Source organism: Lepisosteus platostomus, chromosome 16 (genome assembly GCF_059453375.1).
Source record: "Lepisosteus platostomus isolate fLepPlt1 chromosome 16, fLepPlt1.hap1, whole genome shotgun sequence".
Lineage (NCBI taxonomy): Eukaryota > Metazoa > Chordata > Actinopteri > Semionotiformes > Lepisosteidae > Lepisosteus > Lepisosteus platostomus.
In genome coordinates, this window is record NC_142626.1 from 3,613,634 (window position 1) to 3,631,023 (window position 17,390).

The 17,390-nt window shown below is 55.2% G+C and overlaps 3 protein-coding genes and 1 pseudogene across 3 annotated transcripts in view; 2 read left to right on the forward strand and 2 right to left on the reverse strand.

Moving 5' to 3' along the window:
• The window catches only part of LOC148646713 (uncharacterized), a 263,071-nt gene that overhangs the window by 224,201 nt on the left and 21,480 nt on the right, over window positions 1–17,390 (forward strand). The gene's annotated exons all lie outside the window — the stretch shown is intronic.
• The window catches only part of LOC148646722 (sodium/potassium/calcium exchanger 3-like), a 173,603-nt gene continuing 156,335 nt past the window's right edge, over window positions 123–17,390 (reverse strand). The window contains exon 18 of the transcript XR_015927617.1: window positions 123–1,124. The gene's annotated coding sequence lies outside the window, so the exon portion shown is untranslated. The remainder of the gene's footprint in view (window positions 1,125–17,390) is intronic.
• Window positions 1,131–16,776, reverse strand: LOC148646723 (solute carrier family 35 member F3). Its single transcript, XM_088608880.1, has 7 exons — window positions 16,430–16,776; window positions 13,755–14,088; window positions 10,705–10,924; window positions 9,346–9,471; window positions 5,771–5,963; window positions 4,381–4,470; window positions 1,131–1,584 (listed from the first exon to the last, which is right to left on the reverse strand). Exons 1-7 carry the CDS (start codon window positions 16,512–16,514, stop codon window positions 1,271–1,273), a joined length of 1,362 nt encoding a protein of 453 aa, XP_088465006.1. The 5' UTR covers window positions 16,515–16,776; the 3' UTR covers window positions 1,131–1,270.
• Window positions 6,434–7,540, forward strand: LOC148646724 (uncharacterized; annotated as a pseudogene).

The window sequence follows — 17,390 nt, forward strand, 5'->3', positions numbered from 1 at the left end:
TAGGGTTTATCGGATTATTTTGTTATATAAATACGCTGTTTTGCACAGACCTGCAAAACTTGAAGCATTTAGCTGTGAATGTTAGATTTAAGATTATGTTATACTTTGCGAGATATGCAATATGGAAAAAAAGAACATTTATTTAGAATTAACCTGTTAGTGATACTGGGTAGACATCACATTCACAAAACACCGGTCTCATGCTACAGACTCTTATGATGCTTACAAAATGGAAAAGCAATATTGCTTTAACACCATTAAAAGACAAAAAAATATAGGCAAAAAAAAAAGCATTCTAATAATAAGCTAGTGTTCTGATTTGTAACTTTGTTTGAAAATGAGATACAGTGCCTTAGAGCACACTGAATGTGGCTTGTACGAGGGTGACAAGGTTTTTCTCTGAGAAATCTCTATTCCAGCATCCCACAGGAATTAAAACTCCAGAGGCTGAGCTGTGTGGAACTGAAGGCTCCTCAGACACTGTCTTTTGTGTCTGTGAGGCAAGAGACTTCCCAGTGTCAATAGATGCCTGATGCCACATCACCCTGCAGCTCCCCACTGGCAGCCCCACCGGAGACTCAGCAGGTGGGAGCCTGGCCAGTACCTGGAGGGGGAGACTCCTGGGAAAGCTGAGGCTGCTGCTGGAAGAGGTGTTAGTGGGACCAGCAGGGGGCGTTCCTTAGTTTACCCATCAGGATAACACCTGTTGTTCTACATTGTTCAAATAGGTGTTTAGTTTTTTTTATTTTGGTCTTCAAGTCATCAATAATAATAATTGCTTACACTCCTATAGCGCCTTTCTGGACCCTCCCACTCAGAGCTCTTTACAGGTCATGGGGATCCCCCCCACCCCCACCTGGATGAGGTGCCAGTCCGCTCCCCACACCCCAGCTCTCAGTGGGGAGGAGAGCAGAGTGATGGAGCCAGTTCAGAGAGGGGGGGTTATTAGGAGGCCATGATGGGTAAAGGCCAGGGGGGAATTTGGCCAGGACACTGGGGTAACACCCCTACTCTTCTCGAGAAACACCCTGGGATTTTTAATGACCACAGAGAGTCAGGACCTCGGTTTGACGTCTCATCCGAAGGACGGCGCCTGTTTACAGTCTAGTGTCCCCGTCACTATACTGGGGCATCAGGACCCACACAGACCGCAGGGTGAGCGCCCTCTGCTGGCCCCACTAACACCTCTTCCAGCAGCAGCCTCAGCTTTCCCAGGAGTCTCCCCCTCCAGGTACTGACCAGGCTCCCACCTGCTGAGTCTCCAGTTGGATTAAGATGGATTATTTTTCCCTGACGGCCGGCTGGCACTGGGCTCTCTCTGCCGGGGGGCCGTGGCGTCACGCCAGCGCGGACGCCCCCCCAGCTTGATCTTGGCCCGGCTGGGCGTCGCCCCCTCCCCGCCCTCCTCCGCCCCCGCCGTCTCCTCCCGGCGCCGCCCCGCCCGCAGCCGGGCCAGCCACCGGAGGGCGCTCTCGTCCCACTCCTCGGGCAGCAGCAGCAGCAGGAAGCCGGCGCCGATGGTGCCGCTGGCGGCCAGGCGCTCCTGACTGAACGGCTGCGCGGAGTTCATGTGCAGGTCGATCGCTGGGGAGAGAGGAGGAGAGAGAGGAGAGAGAGGGGGAGAGAGAGAGGAGAGAGAGAGAGGAGAGAGAGAGAGGAGAGGGAGGAGAGAGGAGGAGAGGAGGAGAGAGAGGAGAGAGGGGGAAGAGAGAGGAGAGAGAGGGGAGAGAGGAGGAGAGAGAGGAGGAGAGGGAGGAGAGAGAGAGGGGGAGAGAGGAGGAGAGGGGGAGAGAGGAGGAGAGAGAGGAGGAGAGAGAGGAGAGAGAGAGGAGAGAGAGAGGAGAGGGAGGAGAGGGAGGAGAGGGAGGAGAGAAAGAGGGGAGAGAGAGGGAAAGAGGGGAGAGAGAGGAGAGGGAGGAGAGAGGAGGAGGGGGAGGAGAGAGAGAGAGGAGAGAGAGAGAGGGGAGAGAGAGGGGGAGAGAGAGAGGAGAGAGGGGAGAGAGAGAGGAGAGAGGGGGGAGAGAGGGGGGAGAGAGGGGGGAGAGGGAGGAGAGAGAGGGGAGAGAGGGGAGAGAGAGGAGAGGGAGGAGAGAGAGAGAGGAGGAGAGAGAGGAGAGAGAGAGGGGGGAGAGAGAGAGGAGAGAGAGGAGAGAGAGAGAGGAGAGAGGAGGAGAGAGAGGAGAGAGAGAGGAGAGGGAGGAGAGAGAGAGAGAAGAGAGGGGGGAGAGGGGGGAGAGGGGAGAGAGAGAGGAGAGAGGGGGGAGAGGGGGGAGAGGGGGGAGAGAGAGGAGAGGGAGGAGAGAGAGGGGAGAGAGGGGAGAGAGAGGGGAGAGGGGGAGAGAGGGGGAGAGGGGGAGAGAGAGGAGGAGAGGGAGGAGAGAGAGAGAGGAGGAGAGAGAGAGGAGGAGAGAGAGAGAGAAGAGAGGGGAGAGAGAGAGGGAGAGAGGGGAGAGAGGGGGAGAGAGAGGAGGAGAGAGAGGAGAGAGAGAGGGGGGAGAGAGAGAGGGGGGAGAGAGAGAGGGGGGGAGAGAGGAGGAGAGAGAGGAGAGAGGGAAGAGAGAGGGGAAAGAGAGAGGAGAGGGAGGAGAGGGAGGAGAGAAAGAGGGGAGAGAGAGGGAAAGAGGGGAGAGAGAGGAGAGGGAGGAGAGAGAGGAGGGGGAGGAGAGAGAGAGAGGAGAGAGAGAGAGGGGAGAGAGAGGGGGAGAGAGAGAGAGGAGAGAGAGGGGAGAGAGAGAGGAGAGAGGGGGGAGAGAGGGGGGAGAGAGGGGGGAGAGGGAGGAGAGAGAGGGGAGAGAGGGGAGAGAGAGGAGAGGGAGGAGAGAGAGAGAGGAGGAGAGAGAGGAGAGAGAGAGGGGGAGGAGAGAGGAGAGAGAGGAGAGAGAGAGAGGAGAGAGGAGGAGAGAGAGGAGAGAGAGAGGAGAGGGAGGAGAGAGAGAGAGAAGAGAGGGGGGAGAGGGGGGAGAGGGGAGAGAGAGAGGAGAGAGGGGGGAGAGGGGGGAGAGGGGGGAGAGAGGAGAGGGAGGAGAGAGAGGGGAGAGAGGGGAGAGAGAGGGGAGAGAGGGGAGAGAGGGGGAGAGGGGGGAGAGAGAGGAGGGAGTGGGAGGAGAGAGAGAGAGGAGGAGAGAGAGAGGAGGAGAGAGAGAGAGAAGAGAGGGGAGAGAGAGAGGAGAGAGGGGAGAGAGGGGGAGGGAGGAGAGGGAGAGAGAGGAGAGAGAGGGGGGAGAGGAGAGGGGGGAGAGAGAGAGGGGGGAGAGAGAGGAGGAGAGAGAGGAGAGAGGGAAGAGAGGGGGAAAGAGAGAGGAGAGGAGGAGGAGGGGAGAGAGGGGGAGAGAGGGGGAGAGGGAGGAGGGAGGAGGGGAGGGGGGAGAGAGAGGAGGAGAGGGAGGAGAGAGAGAGAGGAGGAGAGAGAGAGGAGGAGAGAGAGAGGAGGAGAGGGAGGAGAGAGAGGGGAGAGAGGGGAGAGAGAGGGGAGAGAGGGGAGAGAGAGAGAGAGGGGGAGAGGGGGGAGAGAGAGGAGGAGAGGGAGGAGAGAGAGAGAGGAGGAGAGAGAGAGGAGGAGAGAGAGAGGAGGAGAGGGAGGAGAGAGAGATGAGAAGAGAGGGGAGAGAGAGAAAGGGAGAGGGGGAGAGAGGGGGAGAGAGAGGAGAGAGAGAGGGGGGAGAGAGAGAGGGGGGAGAGAGAGGAGGAGAGAGAGGAGAGAGGGGAGAGGAGAGGGGAAGAGAGAGGAGGGAGGAGAGGGAGAGAGGAGGAGAGAGAGGAGAGGGGGGGGAGAGAGAGGAGGAGAAAGAGGAGAGAGAGAGAGGAGAGAGAGAGGGAGAGGGGAGAGAGAGAGAGGGGAGAAAGAGGAGAGAGAGAGAGGAGAGAGAGGGGGAGAGAGAGAAGGCAGAGAGGAGGAGGGGGAAGAGAGAGAGGGGGAGAGAGAGGGCAGAGAGAGGGGAGAGGGCAGAGAGGAGGAGAGAGAGGGGAGAGAGGAGGAGAGAGAGGGGAGAGAGGAGGAGAGAGAGGGGAGAGAGGAGGGAGAGAGGAGGGAGGGGAGAGAGAGAGGAGAGAGATGGGAGAGAGATGGGAGAGATAGAGGGGAGGGGAGGAGAGAGAGAAGGCAGAGAGGAGGAGGGGGAGAGAGAGAGGGGAGAGAGGAGGAGAGAGGGGGAGAGAGAGGGCAGAGAGGAGGGGAGAGAGGGGAGAGAGGGGAGAGGGCAGAGAGAAGGAGAGAGAGGGGAGAGGAGAGAGAGGGCAGAGAGGAGAGAGAGAGGGGAGACAGTGAGAAAGTGACGTGTTACCAAACGTTCAAGCCACCAGGCACAGCCCTCCTGGGTGTGATCTGGGCTTGAAGGGTCCCCCCTCCCAGCACCTCCTCCGCCCCCGGGGGGCCCGTCTTACCTGCGTTGGCTGGCACGCTCAGCAGGAAGCCCAGCGCAATGAGGGAGGGGTGAGTGACCGCGGTCCCGAAGTGCACCAGCATGTTGAAAGCTGTGGGGCCAAATAAAACAGCACAAAATCAGCAGATGGAGACATTGCTCTGCAGAAAGTGTCTTTGACAGCCCTCTTTTAGGCTCTGCGTCCTCCCCCTGGACTGTACTTTACCCTCACTGTTCCAGCCGGCTCATCTGTACCAATGATCAAGGAGTACCACCCTTGCTTGAGCTCTACAGCGCCCCCTGTAGGGAGGGTCCTGTATTGCACTCTCAGTGTGCTGGAGTGTGTGTGTGTGTGTGTGTGTGGGGGGGGGGCGTACTTTATCGGATAATAAAGAAGGTTTCGGGTGACACTGTGGTGAGTGATGCTGCCTCGCTGCGCTGGGGCTAATTCCTGAGGTGCTGTCTGGGTGGAGTTTGCATGTTCTCCCAGGCTTCACATGGGTTTCACGTGGGTTTCCAGAGTCATGCTGGGGGGTGAATGGGCTTCTGGGAAAACTGGCCCTGGTGTAAGTGTCTGTGGGTGTCCTGTGACGGACCGGTGTCCTGCCCAGGGTGTGTGAGTGTGTGTCTGTGTGTGTCCTGTGACAGACCGGTGTCCTGCCCAGGGTGTGTGAGTGTGTGTCTGTGTGTGTCCTGTGACGGACTGGTGTCCTGCCCAGGGTGTGTGAGTGTGTCTCTGTGTGTGTCCTGTGACGGACTGGTGTCCTGCCCAGGGTGTGTGAGTGTGTGTCTGTGTGTGTCCTGCGACGGACTGGTGTCCTGCCCAGGGTGTGTGAGTGTGTGTCTGTGTGTGTCCTGCGACGGACTGGTGTCCTGCCCAGGGTGTGTGAGTGTGTGTCTGTGTGTGTCCTGTGAGGGACTGGTGTCCTGCCCAGGGTGTGTGAGTGTGTGTCTGTGTGTGTCCTGCGACTGACCGGCGTCCTGCCCAGGGTGTGTGAGTGTGTGTCTGTGTGTGTCCCGTGACGGACTGGTGTCCTGCCCAATGTGTGTGAGAGTGTGTCTGTGTGTGTCCTGTGACGGACTGGCGTCCTGCCCAGGGTGTGTGAGTGTGTGTCTGTGTGTGTCCTGTGACGGACTGGTGTCCTGCCCAGGGTGTGTGAGTAGTTGTCTGTGTGTGTCCTGTGACGGACTGGTGTCCTGCCCAGGGTGTGTGAGTGTGTGTCTGTGTGTGTCCTGTGACGGACTGGTGTCCTGTCCAGGGTGTGTGAGTGAGTGTCTGTGTGTGTCCTGTGTGTGTCCTGCCCAGGGTGTGTCTGTGTGTGTTCTGTGACAGACTGGTGTCCTGCCCAGGGCGTACCCTGCCAGCTGCCCCGTGACCCATAGACAATGGTAGGAGGAATGAGGGTGCTTACAGAGCAGTAAGGAGGAGAGGGTGCACAGCAGGTCCCAGGGCAGGTGCTGTGCGGAGGGCCAGTACTCCACGTGGGTGAGATACAGCAGGACGCAGATCCAGGCCAGCAGCACGCTGCCGCACAGGCCCACACAGGACAAGAGCACGGCCACCTCCCCCTGCTGCAGGTCCCCCCCCAGCAGCCTGAACAGCACCTGGAACACACGCGCAGGGGCTGCGAGACAGACTGCCACACGCACACTCACTCACTCACTCACACTCACTCACACACACTCACACTCACTCACACTCACACTCACACTCACACTCACACTCACACTCACACTCAGAGACAGACTGCCACACACACACACACTCACACTCAGAGACAGACTGCCACACTCACACTCACACTCAGAGACAGACTGCCACACACACACTCACACTCAGAGACAGACTGCCACACACACACACTCACTCACTCACACTCAGAGAGACAGACTGCCACACACACACTCACTCAGAGACAGACTGCCACACACACACTCACTCACTCACACTCAGAGACAGACTGACACACATACTCACACTCACTCACACTCACACTCAGAGACAGAGTGACACACACACTCACAGGGACAGACTGACTCACACTCACACTCACACTCAGAGACAGACTGACACACACACACACACACTCACTCACACTCACACTCAGAGACAGACTGACACACACACACACACACACTCACACACACACTCACACTCACTCACACTCAGAGACAGACTGACACACACACACACACACTCACTCACACTCACACTCAGAGACAGACTGACACACACACACACTCACTCACACTCACACTCAGAGACAGACTGACACACACACACACACACTCACACACACACTCACACTCACTCACACTCAGAGACAGACTGCCACACACACTCACTCACTCACACTCAGAGAGACAGACTGCCACACACACACTCACTCACTCACACTCAGAGACAGACTGCCACACACACACTCACACTCAGAGACAGACTGCCACAACTCAGAGACAGACTGCCACACACACACACTCACTCACACTCACACTCAGAGACAGACTGCCACACACACACTCACTCACTTACTCACACTCACACTCACACTCAGAGACAGACTGCCACACACACTCACACTCACTCACACTCACACTCAGAGACAGACTGACACACAAACATACACACACACACTCACACTCACACTCAGAGACAGACTGACACACACACTCACTCACTCAGAGACAGACTGACACACACACTCACAGGGACAGACTGACTCACACTCACACTCACACTCAGAGACAGACTGACACACACACACACACTCACTCACACTCACACTCAGAGACAGACTGACACACACACACACACTCACACTCAGAGAGACAGACTGCCACACACACACTCACTCACTCACTTACTCACACTCACACTCAGAGACAGACTGCCACACACACTCACACTCAGAGACAGACTGACACACACACACACACTCACACTCAGAGAGACAGACTGCCACACACACACTCACTCACTCACTTACTCACACTCACACTCAGAGACAGACTGCCACACACACACACTCACTCACTTACTCACACTCACACTCAGAGACAGACTGCCACACACACACACTCACTCACTTACTCACACTCACACTCACACTCACACTCACACTCAGAGACAGACTGCCACACACACTCACACTCACTCACACTCACACTCAGAGACAGGCTGACACACAAACATACACACACACACTCACACTCACACTCACACTCAGAGACAGACTGACACACACACTCACTCACTCAGAGACAGACTGACACACACACTCAGGCTCAGAGACAGACTGCCACACACACACACACTCACTCACTCACACTCAGAGACAGACTGACACACAGTCACAGAGACAGACTGACACACAGACTCACAGAGACAGACTGACACACACACTCACAGAGACAGACTGACACACACACTCACACTCAGAGACAGACTGAGACACACACTCACACTCAGAGACAGACTGACACACAAACACAGGCTCAGAGACAGACTGACACACACATGCAGGGGCTCCAAGACAGACTGAGACACACACTCACGGAGACAGACTGAGACACACACTCACAGAGACAGACTGAGACACACACTCACAGAGACAGACTGAGACACACACTCACAGAGATAGACTGAGACACACACTCACAGAGACAGACTGAGACACACACTCACAGAGATAGACTGAGACACACACTCACACTCACAGAGACAGACTGAGACACACACTCACACTCACAGAGACAGACTGAGACACACAGAGACAGACCGAGACACACACACACGGAGACAGACCGAGACACACACACACGGAGACAGACCGAGACACACACTCACAGAGACAGACCGACACACACACTCACAGAGACAGAGACAGACTGACACACACTCACAGAGACAGACTGAGACACACACTCACAGAGACAGACTGAGACACACACTCACAGAGACAGACCGACACACACACTCACAGAGACAGAGACAGACTGACACACACTCACAGAGACAGACTGAGACACACACTCACAGAGACAGACTGAGACACACACACTCACAGAGACAGACTGACACACACACTCACAGAGACAGAGACAGACTGACACACACACACTCACAGAGTCAGACTAACACACACACACTCACAGAGACAGACTAACACACACACACTCACAGAGACAGACTAACACACACACACTCAGAGACAGACTAACACACACACACTCAGAGACAGACTGAGACACACACTCACAGAGACAGACTGACACACACACTCACAGAGACAGACTGACACACACACTCACAGAGACAGACTGACACACACACTCACAGGGACAGACTGAGACACACACTCACAGGGACAGACTGAGACACAGACTCACAGAGACAGACTGAGACACAGACTCACAGAGACAGACTGAGACACAGACTCACAGAGACAGACTGAGACACACACTCACAGAGACAGACTAACACACAGTCACAGAGACAGACTAACACACAGTCACAGAGACAGACTAACACACACACACTCACAGAGACAGACTAAGACAGACTCACAGAGACAGACTAACACACACACACTCACAGAGACAGACTAAGACAGACTCACAGAGACAGACTAACACACACACACTCACAGAGACAGACTGAGACACACACTCACACTCACAGAGACGGACTGACACACACTCACACTCACAGAGACGGACTGACACACACACTCAGAGACAGACTGACACACACACTCAGAGACAGACTGACACACACACTCAGAGACAGACTGACACACACACTCAGAGACAGACTGACACACACACTCAGAGACAGACTGACACACAGTCACACAGACAGACTAACACACAGTCACAGAGACAGGCTGACACACACACAAACATACACACTCAGAGACAGACTGACACACACAGTCAGAGACAGACTAACACACTCACAGAGACAGACTGACACACACGCACTCACTTTATAGAGGGCGGAGCTGGAGGCGGAGCCCACTGCGAGGGCCACCCCAGTGATGGAGTCGCTATGGAAACCATCGGCGTAGGCCATCATCACGATGCCGGTGATTGACAGGATGGCCGCTACAATCTGGGAAGGACAAGAGGAGAGAAGCTCAATGGCACATCCTGCTCCCTCCCTTCCTGCCCACATGGACAGTGTGAATCTGCTGAGGGAGAGGGACACACACACACACACACACACAGATCCACACCCACACCCACACAACCACACACACAGATCCACACTTACACACACACACACAGATCCACACTTACACACACACAACCACACACACAGATCCACACTTACACACACACAACCACACACACAGATCCACAACCACACCCACACAGATCCACACACACACACAACCACACACACAGATCCACACCCACACACACACAACCACACATATCCACACCCACACCCACACAGATCCACACCCACACACAAAGATACACACCCACACACACACAACCAGCGACACACACACAGATCCACACTTACACACACGCAACCAACCACACACACAGATCCACACCCACACACAACCAACCACACACAAAGATCCACACCCACACACACAGATCCACACCCACACACACACAACCAACCACACACAAAGATACACACCCACACACACACAACCAGCGACACACACACAGATCCACACTTACACACACGCAACCAACTACACACACAGATCCACACCCACACACAACCAACCACACACAAAGATACACACCCACACACACAGATCCACACCCACACACACACAACCAACCACACACACAGATCCACACCCACACACACACAACCAGCGACACACACACAGATCCACACTTACACACACACAACCAACTACACACACAGATCCACACCAACACACACACAACCAACTACACACACATGAATACACACCCACACATGCAACCAACTACACACACATGAATACACACCCACACACGCACACAACTACACACACACACAAACAACTTCACACACAAGTACATACCCACACCGAATTATACTCATGAAAAAAACACCCTCCACACACACACAACCACCCACACACAACTAACTACAAACACACAAACAACCACACAGAATTAGACACACGGACAAAACACCCTCCCACACTCAAACGCACATAAAACACACACACACGCGCACACACAGGTACAATTTGGAGTTGCCAACTAGCCCGGTCCGCCTCGCTCTGCAAGTGGAGATCACTGGGGCATCCCCTGGAAGAACACGCAGACTCCACCCGGAGGGTGCCCTCCCCCGTGCGGATTCGAACCCGGGACCGGCCCTCACCCTGATGCCCAGGAAGCGGTCCTTGAGCCCGATCCAGGACAGCAGGAAGACGAAGGGCTGGCTGCAGCACAGCACGGCGCTGGCGTCCGTGCTGGAGATCCGGAGCAGCGCCAGCAGGTACAGGTAGGTGGTGAGGCTCCACAGCACCCCGAAGGGGGCGGCCTTCCTCAGGAGCAGCCTGACCGTCACCCCCTCCTCGCCCAGCACCCGGCTGCACTGCCTGGGGCGCAGGGGGAGAGGGCAGCTGATGGATCGGACACTGGGGGGGTCGCTGGCACTCTCAGGGCAAGAGAGAGGGAGAGGGGGAGAGGGAGGGAGAGAGGGAGAGAGGGACGGAGGGGTGAGAGAGGGTGAGAGGGAGAGAGGGGGAGAGAGGGGGAGAGAGGGGGAGAGAGGGGGAGGGTGGGAGAGGGTGGGAGAGGGTGGGAGAGGGAGAGAGGGGTTAGAGAGGGTGAGAGGGAGAGAGGGAGAGAGGGGTGAGAGGGAGAGAGGGGTGAGAGAGGGTGAGAGGGAGAGAGGGGGGGAGAGAGGGAGAGAGGGGAGGAAGAGAGGAAGCGGGTGAGAGAGGGAGAGAGGGACGGAGGGGTGAAAGAGGGAGAGGTTGAGAGGGAGGGAGAGAGGGAACAGAGAGAGGCAGGAAGAGAGGGAACAGAGAGAGGAAGAGAAAAAGAGAGGGAGCAGCGCTGGATTTCCCATGAAGCCCTGCAGGCACGGAGCCTAGGGGCCTAGGAAACGTTGAGGGGCCCCACGAAGGAGGGCCACACCGGCGACTCACGAGACACGAGCTGGAACAGCGCGCTTGCGATCGGCTCTGGGGCTCCAGATCAATAATCACACGCTCTCTAGAGACTGTTCTGGAAACTAGAGGTACCGAAGTGACTTGCGATCGGCTCTGGGGGCTCCAGATCAATAATCACACGCTCTCTAGAGACTGTTCTGGAACCTAGAGGTACCGAAGTGACTTGCGATCGGCTCTGGGGGCCCCAGATCAATAATCACACGCTCTCTAGAGACTGTTCTAGAAACTAGAGGTACCGAAGTGACTTGCGATCGGCTCTAGGGGCTCCAGATCAATAATCACACGCTCTCTAGAGACTGCTCTAGAAACTAGAGGTACCGAAGTGACTTGCGATCGGCTCTAGGGGCTCCAGATCAATAATCACACGCTCTCTAGAGACTGCTCTAGAAACTAGAGGTACCGAAGTGACTTGCGATCGGCTCTAGGGGCTCCAGATCAATAATCACACGCTCTCTAGAGACTGCTCTAGAAACTAGAGGTGACTTGCGATCGGCTCTAGGGGCTCCAGATCAATAATCACACGCTCTCTAGAGACTGTACTAGAAACTAGAGGTACCGAAGTGACTTGCGATCAGCTCTGAGGGCTCCAGATCAATAATCACACGCTCTCTAGAGACTGCTCTAGAAACTAGAGGTACCGAAGTGACTTGCGATCAGCTCTGAGGGCTCCAGATCAATAATCACACGCTCTCTAGAGACTGTTCTAGAAACTAGAGGTACCGAAGGGACTTGCGATCGGCTCTAGGGGCTCCAGATCGATAATCACACGCTCTCTAGAGACTGCTCTAGAAACTAGAGGTACCGAAGTGACTTGCGATCGGCTCTAGGGGCTCCAGATCAATAATCACACGCTCTCTAGAGACTGCTCTAGAAACTAGAGGTACCAGAGTGACTTGCGATCGGCTCTAGGGGCTCCAGATCAATAATCACACGCTCTCTAGAGACTGCTCTAGAAACTAGAGGTGACTTGCGATCGGCTCTAGGGGCTCCAGATCAATAATCACACGCTCTCTAGAGACTGTTCTAGAAACTAGAGGTACCGAAGTGACTTGCGATCGGCTCTAGGGGCTCCAGATCAATAATCACACGCTCTCTAGAGACTGCTCTAGAAACTAGAGGTACCAAAGTGACTTGCGATCGGCTCTAGGGGCTCCAGATCAATAATCACACGCTCTCTAGAGACTGCTCTAGAAACTAGAGGTACCGAAGTGACTTGCGATCGGCTCTAGGGGCTCCAGATCAATAATCACACGCTCTCTAGAGACTGCTCTAGAAACTAGAGGTACCAAAGTGACTTGCGATCGGCTCTAGGGGCTCCAGATCAATAATCACACGCTCTCTAGAGACTGTTCTAGAAACTAGAGGTACCGAAGTGACTTGCGATCGGCTCTGGGGGCTCCAGATCAATAATCACACGCTCTCTAGAGACTGTTCTAGAAACTAGAGGTACCGAAGTGACTTGCGATCGGCTCTAGGGGCTCCAGATCAATAATCACACGCTCTCTAGAGACTGTTCTAGAAACTAGAGGTACCGAAGTGACTTGCGATCGGCTCTAGGGGCTCCAGATCAATAAGCCTGCGCTCTCTAGAGGCTGTTCTAGAAACTAGAGGTACCGAAGTGACTTGCGCTCGGCTCTAGGGGCTCCAGATCAATAACCCCACGCTCTCTAGTGGCCGTTCTAGAAACTAGGGGTATCGCAGTGACAGGCGCTCGGCTCGCCCCATCAATCACGGGGTTCGGCATGAAGGACAGTTTCAAGGGCGTCACGTCAATCGACGTCACGTTGTCTTTTTTGCACGTTTCGGAGTCCCCCGGGGGTCTGTGCACCCCCTGTGTGTAAACGTCCTCTGATGTAGTCCTATTATGAATGTACGTAGATGTTCTCTAGGTAGAGATCCCATCGGGAGTGACACTAGATGCACCCCCACCCCACCCCAAATCTGCTGGCCATCTCTGTTTAATTATCTATGGGCTGTAAAAAGGCTTTGAGCGTCTCAGAGCAGATTGGAGCGGATTAGCGGGAGAAAATCGGCTTTGCCCGCGGCTTTTGTGTCACCGGCGGGGGCCGTCTGTGGCGAGAGTGCGTCGTGAGAGGTCCAAACGACGGGTGGCTGCCCTCGGGGCGATCGATCTGCAGATCTCGTATCCTGAGTCTTGGCTTCTCCCCCCCGTTTCTTGTCTTTTCTGAGGCTTAGTTTCAGGTGCTTTGGGACCCGATTACCCCCCCCACAAACCCGCTCGCTCACTCACCTGAACCGGGTCCAAGGCCACTGCCTCGCGTCCGCCCCCAACAGGTGTCCCCCGTAGTACAAGGGGAAAAAAAGAAGGTTCCAGGTGCCGGCGAACCAGGTGACGAAGAAGGGGGCGGGCAGGCGCTGCAGGGCCCGCCGGGCGCTGTGGGTGGCGCCCGCCCACGACAGCGCCACGCCCCCGCCCAGGAGCGCCCCCCAGGCCAGCTGGCGCAGTCCCCGCGCGGGGCACCCCGCGCCACGGCCTCGGCCGTCCCCCTCCCTGTTGCTGCTGCTGCTCTCCGCTTCGCTCCCTGCTGGTGCAGAGCCGGGGTCCCCCTCTTGCTGGGGATCATCTACAAGATAAGCACATATGAGCCGGAATCTCCCCCCCCCCCCCAAAATCCCACCAGCTGAACTGCACAACTGCCGGCGCCCTGGTTCAGTCGGTCAAAGTGCCTGTCGGACAAAACGGGAGTTCCTGGGTCTCTCTTCCTGTCTCCAGCAGCCCAGTCACCCTGCAGCTCCCCCACTGGAGACTCAGCAGGTGGGAGCCTGGCCAGTACCTGGAGGGGTGACTCCTGGGAAAGCTGAGGCTGCTGCTGGAAGAGGTGTTAGTGGGTCCAGCAGGGGGCGCTCACCCTGCGGTCTGTGTGGGTCCTGATGCCCCAGTATAGTGACGGGGGACACTAGACTGTAAACAGGCGCCGTCCTTCGGATGAGACGTCAAACCGAGGTCCTGACTCTCTGTGCTCATTAAAAATCCCAGGGTGTTTCTCGAGAAGAGTTGGGGTGTTACCCCGGTGTCCTGGTCAAATTTCCCCCCTGGCCTTCACCCATCATGGCCTCCTGATAACCCCCCTCTCTGAACTGGCTCCATCACTCTGCTCTCCTCCCCACTGAGAGCTGGGGTGTGGGGAGCGGACTGGCGCCTCATCCAGGTGGGGGTACACACTGCTGGGGGTGGAGGGGATCCCCATGACCTGGAAAGAGCTCTGTGTGGAGGGTCCAGGAAAGCGCTATAGAAGTGTAAGCAATTATTATTATTATTATTATTATTATTATGGTGCAGAGCAGTGGAATGCACCACAAGTTAAAAAGGGGATACTCATGTGCAATAACACCAGCACACACCAGAGGGCGCTGTACCCTCCCATATGCACAGGTGATTATGGGCACACGCAGCTGTGACATTAAAAATGTAGCACCTTCTTGTGTGCCACTGGGACACGCTTCTAGTGAACAGATCACAGAATAGATCACAGATCACAGAATATTACCCAGCCATTTCTCAGTTTCTCACAGGGCCTGGGTGGCCGGCGCGTTCCAGCCTCCCGCTGCTCTTTGTGTAAAGGTGCACCTCCGGCTTTCAGCTTCTGAACTCAGTTTTCACTGTTAATGCCCGGCTAACCCGTCCCTTGGCTGAAAACTGGAAGACGATGCTCGAGAACTTCTGGAGGCTGCAGAAACCGTGAAACAGCTCCTCTGTCCTGGGGCTGTCCTGCCATTCAAAACTAAAGGGCTTTTTTTTTAAAAAAACTGAGGGGGGTATCTAGTCTCAAGCCCCCCAGATGGGGGGCTGAACCCCCGGCCCTGTGTGGGTAGAAACACACAACCAGACAAACGCACAGACACATAGGCACACAAATACAGAAACACACAGACAAACACACAAATACACAAACACCTAGGGACACCAACAGACTGACAAACGCACAGACACATAGGTACACAAATACATAAACACACAGACAAACACACAAACAGACAAAGGCACAAACACATAGGCACACAAATACATAAACACACAGACGAACACACAAACAGACAAACGCACAAACACACAGGCACACCAACAGATAAACGCACAGACACATAGGCACACAAATCCATAAACACACAGACAAACACACAAATACACAAACACACAAACACATAGGCACACAACCAGACAAACACATAGACACACAAACATACAAACAGGCAATCTTTAAAGCCCAAACAGACAGGGTCTCAGTTCACCTTCTCATCCCGAGGCCGGTGTCCCAGGTCACCACTCATTGGAAATTCGGGCCCAGAGAGAAGGGCGCCCCCTGTTGGTCCACCATCACCCCTGACATCCGCAGCCTGTCTTTCCCTGGAGGTCTCCCCTCCCAGTCCTGACCGGGCTGCGCCACCAGGTGCAAACCAGGCAGGTATCGCTGCTTTCTAATTCTTTCTAGGGCGACATACTCTGCTACTACTGTTGCTGTATCGTACACATGATCCTAAGCGCCGTTAAAAAAAAACGCAAGGCGACCGACACACAACGTTTAGGAGGGGAATGTCGTGTAACACACACCGATTCCTGCGCCCCGTTCGCCCTCACAAGAACCACCTGCTGCACCCCGCTTTTCAGAAACCCCCCCCCGACTCCATTCCTGTTCGCTCCCCCGTCCGCCGTTGATAATAATAATAATAATAATAATAATAATAATGATGATGATTATTATCATAGCTTACACTGATATAGCGCCTTTCTGGCCGCTCCACTCAAAGCGCTTTACAGGTCATGGGGATCCCCTCCACCACCACCAGTGTGCAGCCCCACCTGCTTTCATTCCCATTTTGAGAATGGGACTTGGAGAACCGCCCACGCCCACTTCGACCACGGGAACCTCGAGTTTTGTTTGTTTTTTTGCGGGGGGGTGTTTTTACCCGGTTTCGCCCGCAGCCCCGCCAGCGAGAACGCCGGCCCGGTCGCCGCCGCCGCCGGAGAAACTCTCGCCGTCAGCCGGTGCATCGCGTCCGCCCTCCCGCTCCGCGACAGCCCCCCGCCTGCGCCTGGCTCCAGACCCCGCTGGGGGTGTGTGTGTGCGGGGCTTAAGCCGGCGCATTTGCGCGCTAAGAGGCGAGGCGAGGCGGGATTAGGAGGCTTAAAACCTCCGCAATCCGTCACCCGGGCACCGGGCAGACAGATACAGGGGGAGCGGACGGGGCTCTCCGCACCCCCAGAACGCCAATTCGGGGAGCCCGACCACTTCTCTTTAGACTGGGGTGACCCATGTTTGTTTTTTTTTGGAGGGGAGGGGGGGGGGGGGGGGGGGATAATCGACACTCGCCTCCAAAGAAATGAATCTTCATGACTTTCTCTCGTCCACAAAACAACCTGAACTGAGTGAACTTTTAAACAGTTGCTATTTTTCCTTCCATAATGGCCAATTAAAGGATAAAAACAAACACGGTGCCCTCTTTTAAACTTGAAAGTCCCCCCCATCGTAAGGCAACAACAGTCTTAACCTCTGAGGGGGAAAAAAATGAAGACGACATAACTGAGGAGACGTCCTCACTGGTGGCACAAATGATCCCTTTTAACGAAACGTTTCGAAATATAACGGAACAAGTTCAAACTTTCTCATTTCCATAACCTCCCTCCCTCACAAACACGCACTTTTCAAGCTACGCTGCGTGTAACTTCAAAACATCTACGGGTAATGGCGTGGGTCGAAGGAAAAGATGTAGGCCGCTTTGTTTACACCGCCCGAGTGCCGAGCAAAACAAAATCCCGGACAATGTTGGGAAATTTTATCAATCCCGGTCGGACAGGTATTTTAGTTCTCGAAATAGGGGACATGTCCGGGAGAAAAAAAAAAAAGAGGGCGTCTGGTCACCCGAATTT

Excerpts from the sequence above, each read along its gene's own strand:
- LOC148646723 (XM_088608880.1), bottom strand. The coding sequence starts at position 16,514 with ATGCACCGGCTGACGGCGAGAGTTTCTCCGGCGGCGGCGGCGACCGGG. Across the intron at positions 14,089-16,429 it reads GGGGCTGCGGGCGAAACCGG|ATGATCCCCAGCAAGAGGGG; the intron begins GTAAAAACACCC and ends CTTATCTTGTAG. Across the intron at positions 5,964-9,345 it reads CCAGCTCCGCCCTCTATAAA|GTGCTGTTCAGGCTGCTGGG; the intron begins GTGAGTGCGTGT and ends CGTGTGTTCCAG.